The sequence below is a fragment of the Hyperolius riggenbachi genome, chromosome 1, assembly GCF_040937935.1.
Source record: "Hyperolius riggenbachi isolate aHypRig1 chromosome 1, aHypRig1.pri, whole genome shotgun sequence".
Classification (NCBI taxonomy): Eukaryota; Metazoa; Chordata; class Amphibia; order Anura; family Hyperoliidae; genus Hyperolius; species Hyperolius riggenbachi.
The window spans coordinates 93,854,245-93,871,585 of record NC_090646.1 but is presented as its reverse complement, the minus strand read 5'-3'; the positions used below and the strand labels follow the sequence as shown (position 1 = coordinate 93,871,585).

General features: G+C 45.6%; 1 protein-coding gene across 1 annotated transcript in view; it reads right to left on the bottom strand.

Annotated features, from left to right (window-relative positions):
* Nucleotides 1–2,440: 2,440 nt before the first annotated feature.
* Nucleotides 2,441–17,341, bottom strand: part of LOC137563895 (nuclear body protein SP140-like protein) — a 61,890-nt gene continuing 46,989 nt past the window's right edge. Inside the window, exons 12-15 of the mRNA XM_068276960.1 lie at nucleotides 16,941–17,054; nucleotides 12,721–12,863; nucleotides 9,675–9,705; nucleotides 2,441–7,516 (exon numbers count right to left, since the gene is read on the bottom strand). Coding sequence (XP_068133061.1) covers nucleotides 7,494–7,516; nucleotides 9,675–9,705; nucleotides 12,721–12,863; nucleotides 16,941–17,054 — 311 coding nt within the window. The 3' untranslated portion in view covers nucleotides 2,441–7,493. The remainder of the gene's footprint in view (nucleotides 7,517–9,674; nucleotides 9,706–12,720; nucleotides 12,864–16,940; nucleotides 17,055–17,341) is intronic.

Genomic DNA, 17,341 nt, shown 5'->3' with positions numbered 1-17,341 from the left:
AACGTTAAATCTACGTCCAGTCAGAGCGGCAGCACCACCTGCTGGATGTAGATTTGTACTGCGTCGGTCCTCATTTGGTTAAACTCGGCTGGTTAGAATCTAGTGCGTGTACAGCATCCCGATGCCCCTCTTTGCCTCGGCCAGTGTTCCGCATGGAGGAGCATAGTTTTCCCCACACACTCCGCCCACCATATGACGCTCTTCGTGCGCTGCTCTGTTGGTCTTCTACCCCCCCATCCCCTCTCCACATACCAACTGTGACATAGTGACATGTCTGTACAGCCCTGGCCCTGAAATATCTCCCAAGGCATTAAGTCCTGATCCCTGCTGGGTGACATGTCCCATAATGTGAATACACTCTTCCACCGAGTATGAGAGTTTTACCTACACAATCTGTACATAGCATTCAAAATCTGTTGGCCCTCAAACCACATGGAAGTGGTAAAATTGGCCAATCAAAATTGGATGTGTTTACTAGTAATGAGCTCTGGATGAAATCCGAATAAGTTTCATTCAGATTTCATCCTCCTATTTAGTGCAGCTGAGCAGGTGTGTGCAGGGGGGTTAAACTTACCCAGCAGCCTTCTTCCTTAACCCGTCCCACGCCTCGTTCCAAGCCGTGTCACGTGACTACTACGCTTCCTCCTTCAACTCGGAAGGAGGAAGTGTTTGTAGTCACGTGACGCGGCTTGGAACGCAGCATGGGACAGGTTAAGGGAGAAGGCTGCTGGGTAAGTTTAACCCCGGGAAGGGCTAGGCAGGGAAACGAGTCGGCACTACAGTACTCTCTGCGTACATAAGGGAAATGGCAGGAAGCAGGCCTTCTTACTCTTTGGTGCAGACAGCGTGCTCAGACTTAAGTATGTACAGAGGATCCAGATAAAGGAACAAAGTGGATCAGTCGGCACTTGCTGTGAACTGTCGTTTATTCCAAAGGGTGGTAACATATCACATCATCAATAGTGTAATGAAGGTAGACATACCATTAAAGAAGGCTGTGCGGTGGTGGTGGGTGCTGGGCACAGAGGAGCCTTACGGCCGTTTCGCACTTTGCATGCGCTTCTACAATCCGATTATTATAATCAGAATCGGATGAAAATCGGTGCTGCCAAGTGCATGCCTGACCAACACTGCGACCAATTTTGGGCATATATTGGTCACATATACGGGTCATACATGCTGCAAGATGTCGGGCCGACTTTCTCGATCGGGTGCCCAGCACCCAATAATGGGAGGAGCTACGAACACGACGAGACCCCTGGCTCTGTTCCCGCAATGTATAAAGAACGTGTGCATTTATACATTACTGTCCTGTGTCGCAGTGTTCGGCTATCTTCCGAATACCAGCTCTTCTGTTAGCCCCATACACACTGCTGGAGCATAGCTCACCGGCGCGTGACGTCACATCCCACGCCGGCAGTGTGTATACGGCTGTGAAAGAGCGGCCCCATACACGCTGCTGGCGCATAGCTCACCGGTGTGTGTGACGTCACATCCCACGCCGGCAGTGTGTATACGGCTGTGAAAGAGCGGCCCCATACACGCTGCTGGCGCATAGCTCACCGGTGTGTGTGACGTCACATCCCACGCCGGCAGTGTGTATACGGCTGTGAAAGAGCGGAGGATTCAGAAGGACGGGCACCGCGACACGGAACAGGTAATGTATAAATTCACACATTTCATACTCATTTATACATTAGGGCAACAGCGGCAAATGTGGCAGGCGCAGCCAATTCCTGATCGATTTCAGCATGAAATTTAGCGGGAATCGGCCCTGCAGTGTATGGGCAGCTGACTTATCTCTCTCTAATCAGATTCGATTAGAGAGAGATTTGTCTCTTGGTCGACTCTGCCCATCATCATCTGATGTATGTCTGCCTTTATACATGCAGCTGTAATTCATATAATTTGCTTTCTGTTCATTTAAAACTCATTCATGTAGGTCATACATGTCAAACCCCGGCCCGCGGCCAAATCTGGCCCTCAAAGCCATTCAATTTCGCCCTCAAGAGGTTTCTTTACTTTGCATTATGAGAACACCAGGGAAGCCATATGCGGGAGGTAGGCGAAAGCACTAAACACTAGAAAACTGTATAGGGGAAGGGGTGGGGGCCACTAGACACCTGTATGGGGGGTAACTGTATGAGGGGAGGACCACTAGACACCAAGGAACTGTATAGGGGTTGAAGGGGGATCATTAGACACCAGAAGAGAGAGAACTTTATAAGGTGACCAGTAGGTATTGAGGTTGGCCCGTGACTAGGTCCCAGTGTTTAATTTTAGCCCACTTTGTATTTGAGTTTGACACCCCTGATGTAGGTGAATAGGTTGGCCAGCTGGCTAGAGAATGTTTAAACATTTCTGTAGTTGATAACTTTTAAAGGACAAAAAAAAGTTACAAATGCTGTACCTATTTAATAAAAAAAACTAAACACAAACATAAAATATATATTTTTATTGATTGACACATGTATTTCTACATACTTTATATGTACATTATGTATCATACCCTGGTTTACCAGACTCTGAGCACCATTACTTGCACAGCAGGGCGTAAGCTTTGTACTCCATGACTTTTGGCAGGCAGTGAAGATTGTATAAAAATTAAGTTCATTAAAATAGAAAACAAGCATCATTAGGTTCAAGTTCAGGCAGCCTCTGCATAAAAACAGCAGCGTATAACTAAAACCATCCCTGTCCTTATGTAACTTTTTCAATTTGTTTTAATATATTTCTTCATCTGCTTTAAAGCATGGATACATATCCTACCTCCCCATGTTAACCATTTATTTATTTTCATTGGAAGAGTAAGTGAACTGAGTGCTTTCTGTATGCCAATGATGCAGTGTAACTGCAGCAGAACGCAATGGCAGCTCTCATGAAAAGTAAATAAAAGCCCAAACTATTTTACCTGGCTGAACAAACAATCCTGATAACATGAGAGTGCGCAAAAGCTTATTTTTTATTTTTGTTGGGAGCTGATTGATCCAGATTTTACATCACAGTGACATGGCTGCTCGGCACACTTCAGAGTTAAAATGTAACATCTGAAGGGGAAAATAAGAACGAGTTACCTTCAACATTGTATACACCACTGCTACAACACTTATATAGTCAGTGATTAGGTTTATTTTCATTTCAGATTTGCATTAACAACGCCTTTTGCTCTAATTCTGAGTTAAATAATTTCAGTTTCAATACTTTTTTAAAACATATTTTATGCCTTGTGCTGGATTAACAATGAAGAGCAGTTACCTCCATGCCCTATCTAGACATTTTTATTTGGCCTTTGTGTCTGTCCAAAATCGATCAAAATGATCAATCGGACCAGACGCAAAGATCTTGCTCGAAAGGGGGCGGGCACTAGTGTGTATTTGCCCAGAGTCCTAGTTACGGTGAAGGCCCCCTAGGTCTCCCCCCAGCTATACTTCCCGGAGCCCCTGCAGTGTACTAGCAGCAGAGTGCAGTCGCTACTCACCAGTCCAGCTGGCCCGCTCCAGTCTGTGCTCTTCAGTCTTCGTCCCCTCGATGCTTCTCCTCCGTGATCCGGCGGTACGTGATCATGTACATCTTGTTAGGTCACAGAGAAGAGGCATCGGGGAGATGGAGGCTGAAGGACAAAGGAGGGACCTTTAGAAATACCATGAAATAAAAGGACTGTGTTTTATAGATAAGCAAGCTGTGCCTGTACTACCTACAGACCTCATGATGACCAGTGGCAGAGTTACAGAGCTACTCACCCGAGTGCTTCTTCAATACTGATTATATAATAATTACACAAGTCCCAAGCCATGGTTTACAAGGACAGCTGCCGTGTCACCGATATGTAAACAGGAGGATAAGAACAGTTTGAAAATGATTCAGAGCACATATAGAGGTAATCATTACCAGCACAGCACCGATTAAGAGGTGGGCCCTCAGCTCCAGACACAATAGATAGTAAATAGCACCACAGTGTATTATTGTAGGTTTAGGAGGAGGAAGACAGTAATTATTAGCTAGCAGGGTATCGGAGACCAGAAGAAACATGGGGCACCTCATTAGTTGTCATGTAAAAGACCAATGGGAATCCTGCTGCAACAGGGAAAATTCTCATTGGTTCATGGTGGACCAATGAGAATCCTCCCTGTTGCTAGGTAGGATTCACATTAAATTGCTTACAATCCAACAGGGAGCTCCACGCTACTTCTGGTCTCTTATCGGTTTCAGGACAAATTGGGGATGGAAGTTACCGAGTGGCAACGCAAACACAGCGGATGGAAATGCCAGGTAATGTAAACAACACAGCACGGACGGCAGCACCTCCTCAGCGGGTGCACTTACCGCACCGTTTTTGCTTCGTTTGTTTCGCAGTGTTGATCGCACCTAAATATTCTGTCATGTGTCTGAGATTAAAGGACACCCGAGGTGAAAATAAACTAACGAAACAAACAATTGTATCTATTATCCTTCTAAGATATGCCACAGTTTTATTCTATATTTAAATCTACTTTTTAAGTTTTTACTGTTTTATTGTTTTTGCTCAATGACACGTTCATTTACGGTAAGTATGCCAGAGCTAAAAATCTATGAACTATTGACCCTTTTTATCTCTTTCCTGCTCTCAGAAGCCATTTTCTGCTAGGAAAGTGTTTTATAGTTGTAATTTCTTATCAGTGAGGGTCCCACTGTAGTCTAACCCAATCCTGACTCAGACAGGAACTGCCAATTACATACCTGATGTTTAACTCTTTTAGGCACAGAAAGATAAAAAGGAATACAGCATAGTTATTAGAGTGCTTGGCACTGTACATACACATCTGTCTCATCATGTCACATGTCACCTCGGGTATCCTTTAAGTAAAAAGGCAATTTTCCAGATGAGTTAACAGAAAGCAATAAAAACGCAATGAGTATTTTAAGCTCTACCCATATTATCCAAAGCAAGCGCAAGGCATTTTGGCTGAAGTCCCGGCGTAATGTAATGTGTGCCATACACTTATAGATGGCCAACAGATTCAACCATCAGATATTTCCCTCTCAGACCAAATCTGAGCAGAATCGAATCCTTCCACACACTAATCATAGATTCAGATTTCAGCATGAAATGTATTACAATGCATTGAACCACAGCATTACACTGTTCAATGCAGTGCAATACTATCTGCCGTCTAACTGCTCCCAATACACCACTGGTCAATATATTTCATTGGTTGCATTGACTGATTTGACTGAAAATCGATCAGGCATCGATTACCAGCAGATTTGATTACAGTAATTGAATCGTCTGGATGTTGACGGGAAAAATTGTTAAGTGTATTGCTTGCTTAAGCCTACAAAGCTATTTGCATTATTGAACAACGGCTGCTTTCAAAGCGAACATATAAAAATTAAAAAAAGTACATTTACCTAAAAATATAAACTATGAACAACAGAGGCATTTGTACTTGTAGAAAGCATGACAGGGTACAATGAAAGCAACCCACAAAAAATGACAACCATAGCTTTCATTGGCTAACTAAAACAAAAAGTTTCATAATGCAGAGAACTGATGGCCGGAGATGTGTTCTGATGTCTGCTGACAGCAGCAAGGTTCCCACTGCTAGGGAGCGCTAGTGGCGCAATCCAGCGGAAAGCAATGTTATGTCTGTGTCACCCACAGACAACAGCTAATTGTAACAATGCAGGATTAAAAAAATATATTTTGTTTCCTCTGAGGCATAGTCAATTTGAAACACTTAATACTCCCGACTGCCGCTGTTCAGCACCGAACAAGCAGACAGAAGGAGTTCACTGGCTTGTGAGTCATATTGTGTTTCCAAACCAGAAGGAAGAAGCATCGGAGTCAGGTGAAATGCATTGTGACCCGCAAGGCAGTGAACTCTTCCTGACCCTGTCCACTTGCTCTGTGCTGAACAGCGGCTGTCAGGAGTATTTTGTTATTTTGAATCAGCTATGCTGAATTTGAACACCAACACTACTCTGAGATACACTAGTGCTGTCTTAATGTGGCTAAAGGTAGATACACACACAGATATTGTCCCCCCAGGGATTGGAACTCGTTCAGGGCCCAAGTGCCGTAGCCTAGCAACACATTCTGTTGCTATGAAGGGGGGACCGCACAGCAACCAGTGGGAGGGGTAATGAGGGGAACAATGTGCATTTGTATATCGTTTTTCTCCTGTTGGACTCAAAGCACTCAAGAGCTGCAGCCACTGGGACGCGCTCAAGAGGCCACCCTGCAGTGTAACACACCGTTGTGCATCTGTCCCAGGTTTGCACCTAGCCTATGTCTGTGACATAATGTGCTGTGATGTGTACATTCTTTGCTTCCATCTCCCCACTGTTTTCAAATCACGAGCTGTGTACCTAGCAGTTACCGACTGGAAATTTGCTCCAACAGCCACTAATCTAATGAGCAGAGCTGTAACAGGGAAACGACCGTAATAAATTTGGTTTAAAGAAAATCAACCACCCCAATGTGGTCAAATTGTACATAATGTACCTCTACATATCTTATGCAGAGCTATACTTTGGGAAGCAATCTTTGAAATGGATAGGAAGCATTATACTGGATGGCTTTATACTGGATGGCTTTCAAAAATGAAAATCAGTGACCCGCGCGCTTAAACGCCTGTCATAATGAATGGACAGGTCGCTGCAGCATGCCTAAACGCCTGTCATAATGGGCAGAAAGGTCACTGCAGCGCGCTTAAACGCCTGTCATAATGGATGGACAAGTTGCTGCAGCGTGCCTAAACGCCTGTCATAATGGACGGACAGGTCGCTGCAGCGTGTCTAAACGCCTGTCATAATGGACGGACAGGTCGCTATAGCGTGCCTAAACGCCTGTCATAATGGACGGACAGGTCGCTGCAGCGTGCCTAAACACCTGTCATAATGGACGGACAGGTCGCTGTAGCGTGCCTAAATGCCTGTCATAATGAATGGACAGGTCGCTGCAGCGTGTCTAAACGCCTGTCATAATGGGCAGAAAGGTCGCTGCAGCGTGTCTAAACGCCTGTCATAATGGACGGACAGGTCGCTGAGGCGTGCTTAAACACCTGTCATAATGGACGGACAGGTCGCTGTAGCGCGCCTAAATGCCTGTCATAATGGACGGACAGGTCGCTGCAGCGCAGCTCACATGATTTACACAAGTGCAGCCATGGTCAGTGCAATCAGGTAATAAATCAAGATAAGTGCATAGAAAACCCGAAACACCATCATGTTCCCCAAAAGCATTTGTAAAAAAAATTTAAAAATACGCCTTAAAGTGGCACATATACGAGCCCTTGCTGCAAGAGTTTGTTTGCTGTGATGCCCAGTCTTCTGGCTGTGGTCTTACATCCAGTGAGGTCATGCAGGCCTTTGGCAATATTTAGATAAAATAGGATTTGTGTCCACATACTGCAGGATCTCTGAATGAATGGTCACTTCCTGCCTGAGGAAACAGGATCTATACTTTGGCTGAGGATGAACTGATGTGGGCCCAGTACATGTTGCCATCCTCACTAGCATACAGTTATTCTTTTCCCTGAATGAAAGGTAAAAAAGAAAGGAGGTTTTAGTGCAATAAAACAACATGTCAGATGAATACAGCAGACTTTTACCTGAACAGCTCACCAGGCACTCTCACACACACTCTATCACTCTCTCTGGTAACATACATATGAGCCCTATGCAATACAGGCAGCTCCTTATCACAAATTACTCAGGAGCAGTGGCATACCTAGGGCATTTGACATCCAGAGCTAGGTTTTAAATGACAACCCCTGTAGTACTGTAGGCAAATTTTTGCGGAAATCTCCGCCAACTTTAACAATGATTTTCTCAAAAACTACAAGGTGTTTTTCAAAGTTTTTTTTTTCCTCTTGTTCTCTTGTTGTTTTTGTTTCTAGCACCTATGGAGGCTTTGTTATTAACTGCTAAAGTCGGAGGCCATTGACTGCAATGTAAAATGCAGAAAATCCAAATTACCGATATGCTGTATGCCACCGACTTTAGAGGTTAATAGCAAAGTCCCCATAGGTGCTAGAAATACCAAAATTTTTGGATATTTTCAGCAGAAGAGTGGGAACAAAAATCTTTCAAAAAGACCTTGGACATCAGTGCGGAAATTGGTAGCGGAAATAGGCAATGGCGGAAAGCGGATTTTCCACGGAAGCGGAAATTGGCATTTCCGACCATCCCTAATAGGTAGCCTAGTATATACCGGGTTCCCAGTAAAGTGAGGGTAAGCAGATTCTGCATTGATGAAGTACCCCCACCCCATGTATGCCTTCTCTGCCCGCAGCCCCCCTTCACCTAACACTAACTACTGCAGAGTATTGCAAGCAGAAGCCACGGCGTGCCATTAACTCACCTACTACATCCGCCAGGGAGTCCACGATGCGTCCTCCTGTCACGTTCAGCTCTCCCCCTAGCGCCCAATGTGTCTTCCTGCATTACGTGATTACACACATGTAGGAAGAGATGCCAGCACTAGGGGGAGAGCTGAGCACTGAGAGGAGGTCGGACATCTCTGGACTCAGGTGAGTTAATGGCATGCCACGTCTCTGGTGTCATCCCGCCAGGCCCTCCATACACCACTGCTCAGGAGTTACCAGTAAATGTAATTGCCAGGCTCTACTGAGTGGCTGGATAGTGTGCTGGTTAAGGGCTCTGCCTCAGAAACAGGAGACCAGAGTTCGAATCTCGGCTCTTCCTGTTCAGTAAGCCAGCACCTATTCAGTAGGAGACCTTGGGCAAGACTCCCTAACAGTACTACTGCCTATAGAGCGTGTCCTAGTGGCTGCAGCTCTGGCGTGGATCGGGGAGGGAGGCCCTAGAGCTGCGCAGCCGCACTCGCACCGGTGCGGACTGCGCAGCCGCGGCCTCCTCCGGTGGCCATATTTGAGGAGGAAGGAGAGCCCGACCCGGGCTGTGGGGTCGGGGTCCAGCCGGGGGGAGCAAAGGCAGCGGGACCCGACGGAGCTGCACGGAGGGCGCGGATGCCGTCCTCCGTGCCTTACAACTTCATACAGGTAAAGACATTTTTTTTTACTGGGCTCGTAAGTCCTTTAAGCTGCTGGGAGATTTGGGCGCAGGGTAAAGCTGAAAAACAGCTCACCCTGCTCCAAGTCCCGGCGACGTTAATTTCTATTCACCCTCCAGGTCACAGTGGATAGTGGGGAAAGATGTAATTTGGCTTCCATCTATTTTTGTTGTGTTAATACTTCATCCTACTACCAATTACTGAATCTGAGAGAGCGCTTTGAGTACTATGGAAGCACTATAGAAATCTTATTGTTATCTATTGCTGGTGGACGAATTACAGTGAATTTATAGCAATTTGTTTCATCTTTTCACAGCGCCCAAATTACTAACTGAGCCCTACCAGTAATTACGGCCTATTACGGCGCAGGTTGCGCCCAAATCTCCACCGCTGTTTTTACAGCACTCCAGTATGCTATGCCAATGTCATGTTGGGATTGCTTAAATTTTGCTTCTGTAAAGTTTTGCATAGGAAATGATAAAATGTGTCAGTCAAATTCCACCAGATAAAGAGATTTATGGTTTCATAGCATTTTTACATCTGAATTAATTTTTTTAGGTATCTCACAGCTGAATGGAATATTGTAATACCAAATACATTTCTCCTCAGTCACTCTTTTGCTTCACCTCCAAAAAAAACTTGCTTGTTTGACACTTACTTTTATACCTGGGGGGCTTCAGAACACCAGCCTGCCGAAGCAAAACAAAACAGAAACTCACTAAAATATTGAAATGCACAAACACACCAACACAATTATATAAGGGCTGTCAGCTGCTCTTGTGCACCAGTGTGCGCTAGTTAGCACTCAGTGCTGGTGGTTGGCAAGACCCCCCCCCCCCAATGAAGTTGCATGTGAGCATGGCTGTGTCCATACTCAGACTCATCATTTTGCATTTTTCTGTCATTGAGTAAGACCACCGTGCGTCAAGCACTAAAACACGGGGTGTTACAACTGCTGCTATTCGGCTGCATTTAAATTGCGCCCAAATAGCCATCATGGGCAGCTGACGGGATGCTTAACTGCAGGGCAAGCAAACTGTTCAGCTGTCCATCTAAAAGAGACCTAACTCCCCCCCCCCCCCATACTTATTTCCCCATCTTCCCGTTCTGCCAAATCACTTGCAGAAAATACGCCCACCACCATCACGTGATATACTGGAGAAGTAAAAGCCACTCCTCCCTGAGTGGTGAAGGGATGGGGTGAGTCTTGCAACTGTTATGCTCTCCCCACCAGAGTCTGCAGTGTGCTGGTCTGCTGCATTGACAGTGTGGCCACCCTCTAGAAGAAAATGGATAGCCACCGCTGAGACATTCACAAATTTTGAAAAGCATAAGGTGGGGGTTTTATGGTTTGAAGGGTCCTACTTAGCATTAGGGGGTGGGAGGGAATAAGTTAAAAAAAACCAAAAAAAAACCTGTATACAGTAGATGTTGAGCTCTATAGAGTCAGTTCAAGGACAAAGCAGTCCAAAAATGTGGACAGGTGCACAAGATATTTTGTGTTGTGGTAAACAGAGTGATTGAAAAATGCTGTATGAAATATCTTATGGATAGAATCTCCGCTCAGCCATTGTATTCGACTTGTATAAGTGCTTTGAGTACTAGCGCTATAGAAATATTACTGTTATTATTATTGTATGAGGATGCCTCCTAAATGTTGGTATGAGAAAGCCCATGTCACAATGATTCAATGATCACACATGATCTGGAAAGGACACTGAATCGCATGCAGTGAAAACAAGTGCTTAGTTGCATAGCACAGAGAAAACAAGTGCATAGTTGTGGGTACAAACTCTGCATATCAGTTGGGTTTAAAAATGAGTTGTAGACCAAAGATAATAATGGCAGCGTTTAGATCTAGTGAAACAAATATCACTAGTCCTCATTAGTCCCCATTAGCACATCATTTAAAGGGAACCTTAACTGAGAGGGATATGGATGTTTCCTTTTAAACAATACCAGTTGCTTGTCAGTCCTGCTGTTTTAAAAAGAAGGAAAAAAAATACTATTAGCTGGACAAAATTGCTGGTCTACACCAAATGATACCAAGGCTAAGGATTAGGGCCAGGTCACACGGCTGGCTACCTGTGGCTCATTATGCCAGAGCCAAACACTTTTCTGTTACCGTGCAGAAAAGCAAAATGTGTTTTCCCATTTAAGCCTAGAGGGATAGACTGTAACTACGAATGCAGAGGACTCTAAGAGTTGCATTTTAGAAACCTTGACTGACCACGTGCTTGAGTAAACGATGTAAATTATGTGAGACGAACGCATCTATCCATCCTGCAGTAGACCATTCTCACATCGAATTATAGTCAGTCAAGCTAACAAATGGCTTTAACCTTTTAGCAGCCAATTTATTTAAAGGCTTGCAAGTGTTCCAGGCCAATTTATTTTAGCACATTATCTTATTTCTTATTTGTTACATTTCTTTGCTAATAATTAGAGCTGCATTAATGTGTAATAATGGCCACTTGTCACTAGGGGGCAGTGTGAGACAATAACAGAGGACTTCTGCATTTAGTTTCTACATTTTCTGCTAGCAGAGAGACCTCAAAGCATTCCAAGAATTTACAGCACGAGTTCTGCCGACTGAGGTCAAAAGCAGTGCGCTTATCTATTAAATGAAATAATTCCTTTGAAGCTGCTAATGGCTTAAAGGGAACCAGAGACGAATGGCCAGCTAAAATAGAAAAAGATTTTATACATACCTGGGGCTTCTTCCAGCCCCATAAGCCCGGATCGCTCCCACGCCGCCATCCTCCGCTTCCTGGATCCGCCGGTACCGGGCCCGTCACTTCCGGGGGACGTGGCCAATTGTCCACATCCCAGGGGCTCCCTCCATACCCGTACGCATGCGGCTGCGCAGTAGGCAGCCACATGCGTAACTGTATGGAGAGAGCACCCTGTGATGCGGAGAATTGGCCGCGTCCGCCGGCCGACTGGCGGTAATGACGGGACCCGGTATCGGCGGATCCAGGCAGCGGAGGACGGCGGCGTGGGAGCGATCCGTGCGTATGGCGCTGGAGGAAGCCCCAGGTATGTATACTTCATCCTCTCTGGTTCCCTTTAAAGCCAGGTTAAAAACGCAATCTGGACTTACCAGGGGCTTCCTCCAGTCCCCTGTAACCTACGAGGTCCCCCGGTGTCCTCCTGGCTCCTCTCCCGGTCCCGCAGGTGGCTCTGTATTCAGCGACTTCAACCTGAAGTTGGCCTTGTGCCACCGCCGCGCACGCTACGTGTCATCACGCCGGCAGGCATGAGAATCCTGCGCATTTCAGTCTTAGAGAACCGCACATGTGCAGGACTCTCAAGCCGGCCAGCGTGATGATGCAAAGTGTGCGCGGCGGGGGCACGCAATGGTGTCATCAGGCCAAAGTCTGCCGATTAACAGAGCTGCCAGAGGGACCGGGAAAGTAACCAGGAGGACACCGGGGACTTAGCAGGCTACGGTGGGCTGGATAAAGGTCCACGCAAGTCCAAATGTTGGTTTTAGCCCGAGCTCAGAGTCCCTTTAATGTGTTTTCAGTAAAATATGCCAACAATTTTAAAAAGAAAGATATCAAGTACACAGTAAAGCTTCTTTATGTATATATACATTCTGGAAAGGGACACAGTTATATGAAACAAATCATTACGTGGCAAGGCTTCCTCCTGACCAGCAAGCCTGAGGAGGTCCTCTTAGTTTGGAGGGATAGTAATACCTGGAAGAGCTTTTCCAGTGGCATCCCAGCACAGCGAATGCTTTTCTTCCAGTTCTTGAACGTCTCTCTTCCGCCATATTTTTCAAACTCGATAACTTTAAACATGCTGTTGTCACATCGGATGCATCGATCATTGCGCGAGTCTGAATAATAAAATCACAGCACACACAGGTCAGATTTGAAGTGCACCAACTGGGCTTTATAGTGATCTGAGCAGTACATTTTGAAAACGTTTTAAAGCGGACCCAAAACATTTTTTAATTCAAAATACTTAGTTGCACCACTCTGACACATACAAAGATAAATAAACACTCCTTCAAGCCTATGAGCATTTCAGTGCATGCTTTTCACCCTTCTCTTTTCATAACTAGGATTATACTGGGGGCAGCCATTAGCAATTCCTCCATTGCCGGACACCACCTACTCCCCCAGCTTGCCGGATTCTGTCCCGGCAATATGAAAGGAAGGGAGGGGTTTCTCCAATAAATGTAAAATATTTTATATTTGTCATCATGCAGCTGAAAAAAGGCTGCTATTTATTATTATAATTAAGAAAATAGATTGTATTTCTGAAATATTGTATTCTTAGTTTGGGTTCACTTTAAATGAACCTATATATATAACTAATAACAATATTCCTACTTATGACACCTAAAAAAAAAAAAATTATATATATATATATATATATATATATATATATATATATACATACATACATATACATATATATATATATATATATGACTTGTATTAATCAGCATTGAAAAAGGTTGTGGTCAACCAAAACATTTGCTGTAAGCTTTGTTTGCTCAATAAATTGGAGCTTGTGTGCTGCAATTCCCTGGACATACATACACACACACACACACGCGCACGCACACACACACACACACACACACACACACACACACACACACACACACACACACACACACACACACACACACACACACACACACACACACACACACACACACACACACACACACACACACACACACACACACACACACACACACACACACACACACACACACACACACACACACACACACATATATACATACACATATATATATATATATATATATATATATATATATATATACATATATACATACACACACACAGTCAGGTCCATAAATATTGGGACGTCGACACAACCATAATGGATTTGAAATGAAACGACCACGTGACTGTCAGCTTTAATTTGAGGGTATTTACACCTAAATCAGGTGAACGGTGTAAGCATTACAACAGTTTGCCTCCCACTTGTTAAGGGACCAAAAGTTATGGGACAGAATAATAATCATAAGTCAAACGTTCACTTTTTAATACTTGGTTGCAAATCCTTGGCAGTTAATTACATCCTGAAGCCTGGAACACATAGACATCACCAGACGCTGGTTTCATCCCTGGTGATGCTCTGCTAGGTCTCTACTGCAACTGTCTTCAGTTCCTGCATGTTCTTGGGGCAATTTCCCTTCAGTTTTGTCTTCAGCAAGTGAAATGCATGCTCAGTCGGATTCAGGTCAGGTGATTGACGTGGCCATTGCATAACATTCCACTTTTTTCCCTTCAAAAACTCTTTGGTTGCTTTTACAGTATGCTTTGGGTCATTGTCCATCTGCACTGTGAAATGCCGTCCAATGAGTTCTAAGGCATTTGGCTGAATATGAGTAGAGATGGCCCGAACGGTTCGACTGCGATCTTATTCGCGCGAACTTCGGTGGTTCGCGTTTGCGGTGAACCTTGAACTATATGCGAGTTCGACCCTCCCCCTATATTACATCATTAGGTCAACTTTGACCCTCTACATCACAGTCAACAGGCACATTGTAGCCAATCAGGCTACACTCCCTCCTGGAGCTCCTCCCCCCCTTATAAAAGGCAGGCAGCGTCAGGCATTTCAGTCACTCGTGTGCCTGCAGTAATTAGAGAAGGGAGAGCTGCTGCAGACTCTAATAACGAAAGCTTAGTTAGGCTCTTGTAGGCTTGTTAGCTTGCTCCTTGCTGTTTCTTATTGCTAGAAAAAGCACCCCTCAACAGCTCTTTTGAGAGCTAATCTTGTTCTTTGATCTATTTTTTTTTGGTGTGTGTGGCCCACTTGCATTATATACAGCCCTGTCAGTCAGTCGCAGCTGGCCTTTGGCCCCTTGGTGGTAATTCCTACTGTGCCACTGCCAGGCCCAGCACATTCAGTGACTACCTGTGTGTGTGACAGCTGCACATTTGTAATCCCAATCACTGCACCTGTTCACTGTTCAGTGCACCTACCTACCTACGTGAGCGCACGCATTGTTATACCACCAGTCATTGCACCTGTTCACTGTACGTGCGTGTGTGTGTGTGACAGGTGCACATTTGTAATATCCAGCAGCACTGCATATACCTACCTGTTGTTCAGTGCGCCTACCTACCTACATGAGCGCACGCAGTGTAATATTTAATACCACCAGTCACTGTACCTCCTGTTCACGGTACGTGTGTGTGTGTGTGTGTGTGTGTGTGAGACAGCTGCACATTTGTAATACCCAGCATCACTGCATATACCTACCTGTTGTTCAGTGCACCCACCCACCTACCTACGTAAGCGCACGCAGTGTGATATACCACCCTGTGCATACCTGTTAACTGCACCTGTGTGACTGCACATTCTACTAGTCAACTTAGTGCATACCTTTCACTTCATCTCCCCCCCCCCCCCCCCCAGACCCAGAGGAAGGCCACCCGGCAAGTCTGTTCAAGGTCGTGCTGATGTGATTTTGTGCGGCCCTGGACCAAAGTACAGTGCTCAGAAGAAGGCATGTCCCATCATCTCCCAAGATTGTCAGGACGTGGTTGACTATTTAACACAGAACACCTCATCTTCCGCAGCCACAAGCGCTACTACAAGCACCACATCCGCTGCATTTGACACTTCGCAGGAGTTATTTGGTGGGGAAATCACTGATTCACAGCCATTATTATTACAACAAGACGAAGGCGCTAAGCAAGTTACACCACCTCATATGTCTGAGTTAAGCGACACTATGGACGTAACGTGTGAGGAGGAGGATGATGAAGTACCTGCTGTTGGTGCAGTTTATGAGGTGTCTGAGGCAAGCAAAGCTGGGGAGGATGATTATGATGATACGGATGCCACATGGGATCCTAAGAGACAAGGTGACCAAGGGGACAGTTCAGAGGGGGAGCCAGAGAGGAGGAGGAGACAAGTTGCTGAAAGAAGCAGGGGGAGCTCGTCGTCAGAAACAGCTGGTGGCAGTGTCCGGCACCATGTATCGCCACCTATGGACAGCCAGCCAAAATGCCCTTCAACGTCAGCTGCTGATGCCACCATAGTGCCATCACCCCAGGGGGGCTAAGCAGTTTGGACATTTTTTAGTGTGTCTGCCTTAGATCAGAGCAATGCCATCTGTTCTCTCTGCCTCCAAAAACTGAGCCATGGTAAGGTCAACAGCCGCCTAAGGACAACTGCCTTACGAAGAGAAAAGGCACAAACTGCAATGGGAAAAGCACCAGAGGAAAAGCAGCACACAAAAGAAAAGCCACCCTCCTTCTCTTCCTCCTTCAGGTGCAGCATCTTCAGATCTAAGGTTGACCCAATGGGCTGTGTAATTAATGTACCTGCCCTGACAGTAGAGGCCAACCTCGATGTCGTCCTCTACTGTGCCTGCGCGAGTGCTGCTATTAATCAAGTCCACTTTGTCCGGACTGTACTGCGCAGGCACAGAACTACTGCACCTGTACAATACACCGTGGACAACATGGACTTGATTGACAGCGGCGCTCGCGCAGGCGCAGTAGAGGACGGCATGGCAAGACACCATTGGAAATCCTGGGGCGGCGTCTGAGAGTGGAGCTGCAGTGTGGGACATGTCAGCTGCAAGGAGCTGGAGGAAGCCCCAGGTAAGTAGAGCGGGGGGTGTGATAGATTGCCTGATGACTCCTTTAATACCTGGTGTACATAACTTAGGGGACGCTCAGGCTCAGAGGGACATTATCTTGCCAAATTCAGTGCAGTAGAATTGGCCAAGGGTTAATCCACCAATTGCTGTAGGAAAGGTTACCGACATTAGGGGACACTTATACACACTCACATTTTCACCCAAAACAATCACTAATGATCATAGACCTTGATCATGGTGATGAACCACATGGCGGATGCCTAGATCAGCAGTGGTGCCTGGACCAAGGAACCACTAATGAAAACCGCTTACCTCCGGTCCAGAATTTTTTCATGAAGATTCCCCTCTTGTGACCACAATCCACGCGGAATTCATCACCGATAACTTCTTTGGGGAATTCCAATCTAACGTGAACATTCAAAGCAGCTGCATGAGAAGAATGGAATAACATTGGTCATTGCAAGTCATATTCATTGTACAACCCTCTGTTACGGGTACCGTATTTGTTGACCATAAGACGCACTTTTTCTAACCTAAAAATGGGGGGGGGGGGGTCAGTGCATTTAACGGTCCTAATAATATAATTCGGACTGGTAGCTGGCGTCTCCCCTCAAGTACCGTACAGCATTGATCCTTCCGTGTGCTCCCCTGCCCCCTCGCGTCCTCCTATGTCTCCCAGATACGCAGCTTCAGCACATTATGGGAAAGAACTA